General features: G+C 43.0%; 1 protein-coding gene across 1 annotated transcript; it reads left to right on the top strand.

Annotated features, from left to right (window-relative positions):
* Positions 1 to 1,414: 1,414 nt before the first annotated feature.
* On the top strand, positions 1,415 to 2,164 carry LOC149232139 (uncharacterized). Its single transcript, XM_089381839.1, has one exon. The coding sequence runs from the start codon at positions 1,415 to 1,417 to the stop codon at positions 2,162 to 2,164; it is 750 nt and encodes a 249-aa protein (XP_089237965.1).
* Positions 2,165 to 2,814: the final 650 nt, after the last annotated feature.

Raw genomic sequence — 2,814 nt, 5'->3', positions numbered from 1 at the left:
AAGAGGATAAAGACCTAATATTCAGAAACGGGCCTTACTTTATGGACTCCAGGGGCCTCTACCTCAATAAATGGACTCCGGATTTTGATCCAGAACTTGATATACCAAATGCGGTTCCAGTCTGGGTTAGATTGCCTCATCTTCCTCTTCACTGCTGGGGGGACGATTCGGTTAAAGCAATAGGAAATGCGGTTGGAAAATACATAGACCGCAATGAACCTAAAGACAACATGCAGGCATGTGCGCGGATTTGTGTTGAAGTCGATCTGGGCCGAGGACTGCCGGAAGCGATCAAACTGAAAGTAGATGACTGGTGCCATATACAGTAGTTGGATTACGAGCAGATACCCTTCAAATGCAAGGTATGCCACGAGTACGAACACTTTGCAAATAGATGCCCTAAAATAGTTAATGTTGAATCTGATGAGCAAGATGGGCAATGGGAAACTGTAAAAAGGAAAAAATCATCTCCTCCCCTCAAATCTTTGGATCCTGAAGCCCCTGGTCCTTCCCTTCAACATCCTTCCCACCAGAAATCTTCCCATCAGCAACCTTCCTCCTCCTCCTAGCAGTCTTCCTTTCAACAACCCTCCTCTCCTCCTCGGATTCCCGATCCACCTATCCCTCCATCTTCTAATCCATTTGCGACCCTCTCTGAGGAAGATACTGGGCCTGAATTCCCCTCCTCTGATCCTCCTCTCCATCTCTCTCCCCCTCACATCTCTCAGCCCTCCCCTGATACCCCCTCTACTAGGATTACCAGAAGCTCTTCAAAGGAACATGGAGCGCCTAGCGATATCCAAAAAAAACATGGGCTTGGAAGGAAATCGGCCAAGCAACAGAGAGAAGAAAATGCTCAGAAAGACATTGCCATGGGCTCTCAGACTCCAATAGAGTCCTTCATTCTCGGACACTTGGATAAAGAAAATAATAACAAAGGCAAAGAGAGGCGAGCACCTCTCCATGTAACCAGTAAATCATGATGAAAATACTATCTTGGAACAGTAGGGGATTAGGGCACCCCTCCAAGCTAGTAGCCCTCAAGGATTTAATCCATAGTGAAAATCCTAAAATTGTTCTTATCCAAGAAACAAAGCAAGATCAAGCAGAAATTAATAAAGTCATAAGTCAGCAAAAGCGCTTCAGTGGATGTGCAAGCGAAGCAAGAGGAGCCTCAGGCGGCACTCTAACTATGTGGGATAACAATAAATGGAACTGTGATTCCACCAGAATTCATCAGAACTGGATCCGTGTCAAACTGGAAAGCAAAACTGGTGGCTCAAAGGTAACAATCTACAACATATATGCTCTGAACTAGTACAGAGAGAAAGAAGTGTGTTGGAACACATTGGAAGCAAGTATAGAAGAAGAGCAGGACAACAATCTCATTATAGCAGGAGCCTTAAATCTAGTGATGCACACTAATGAAAAAAGAGGGGGCAATTTCATCCCAGATACTTTTAGAAATCGACTTGAGAGCATTATGCAGGAGCAAGACCTTGTCGTTATCAGGCCCAAGAACCGTAGGTACACCTGGAGTAACAGAAGAATAGGAACCGGCAATATCATGGAGCGTCTTGACAGATTCCTTATAAGTATAGCATATCTGTCCACTTTCACTACAGGTCATTCAAATATTCTCAATGTTTCTGCCTCTGATCACTATCCAATAACACTCACTCTTCATAGTCAATGTCAGCTAGGACCAATTCCTTTCAAATACTGTTCCATTTGGAATCGTTCCCCTGCAGCAAAAGATGTGGTGCGGCAGGCTTGGATCCATCATGTAGAAGGTTCACCAACTTATATTTGGGAGACAAAATTAAAGAGAGTAAGACAGGCTCTAAAAAATTGGGCAAAGAACAATTACCAAGAGCCCGAGGTGAACAAAAAGAAAATTAAACAAGAGCTAGAGGAAGTGCAGCAAAGCATTGAAGCCTTTGGGCTGTCCCAGCAAGCCAAAGAGCAAGAAACAAGAATATACTCTCAGCTGAGTCAAACTATAAGGGATGAAGAAACAAAATGGAGATTGAAATCAAGGCAACTCTGGCTGCAGGAGGGAGATAAAAACACATCTTACTTTCATAAGCAGGCTACAGTTCGAAAGGCCAGAAATACTGTGAGTACAATTAGGGACAATGAAGGGAACAGCTACAATACTTAGGATTCTATAAAGGAAGCAGCCACCAAACACTTTAAAAACCTTCTGACTGAGGATAAAGATGAGGAGGATTACTCAAGTATGCTGCAGCACTTGTCTAAAGGAGTCACACAAGAAATGAACAGCAGTCTCAAGAAAGAAGTAGAAGAAGAAGAAATCCAAAAAGCAATTTGGAGTTTACACCCAGATAAAGCTCCAGGACCTGATGGGTTTCCAATCAGTTTTTATAGAGAGTATTGGCAGATGATCAAAAAAGATCTCTTAAAGATGATACGTTGGGTTTTAAAAAAAGGCAAAATGGGGGGATTTACCAACTCTACCTTCCTAGCCTTAATCCCTAAAGAGAATAGACCTTCCACTTTTTCAAGATTTCGGCCAATATCTTTACGCAACTCAGCATACAAAATAATATCAAAAATTTTGTCATCCAGGCTTAAGCCTCTCCTTTCTTCCCTGATCTCAGAAAACCAAGGGGGCTTTCTCCCCAATAGGCACATTACTGACTCCATCCTTCTTGTGCAAGAGGCCATCCACTCAAGCGTAAACAGAAAGGAGAAAGGGTTTGTCCTAAAGCTGGACCTTGCCAATGCTTTTGATAGGGTTAGGAATTCCTTCCTGTTCGTTGTTCTTCATAAAATGGGATTTGACCCCTC

This window comes from Pinus tabuliformis, chromosome J (genome assembly GCF_031772625.1).
Source record: "Pinus tabuliformis cultivar Carrire ecotype Pingquan chromosome J, CPIR1, whole genome shotgun sequence".
Lineage (NCBI taxonomy): Eukaryota > Viridiplantae > Streptophyta > Pinopsida > Pinales > Pinaceae > Pinus > Pinus tabuliformis.
This window is presented reverse-complemented; position numbering and strand designations above follow the sequence as displayed.

Coding starts and splice junctions, on each gene's coding strand:
- LOC149232139 (XM_089381839.1), top strand. CDS start 1,415: ATGCACACTAATGAAAAAAGAGGGGGCAATTTCATCCCAGATACTTTT.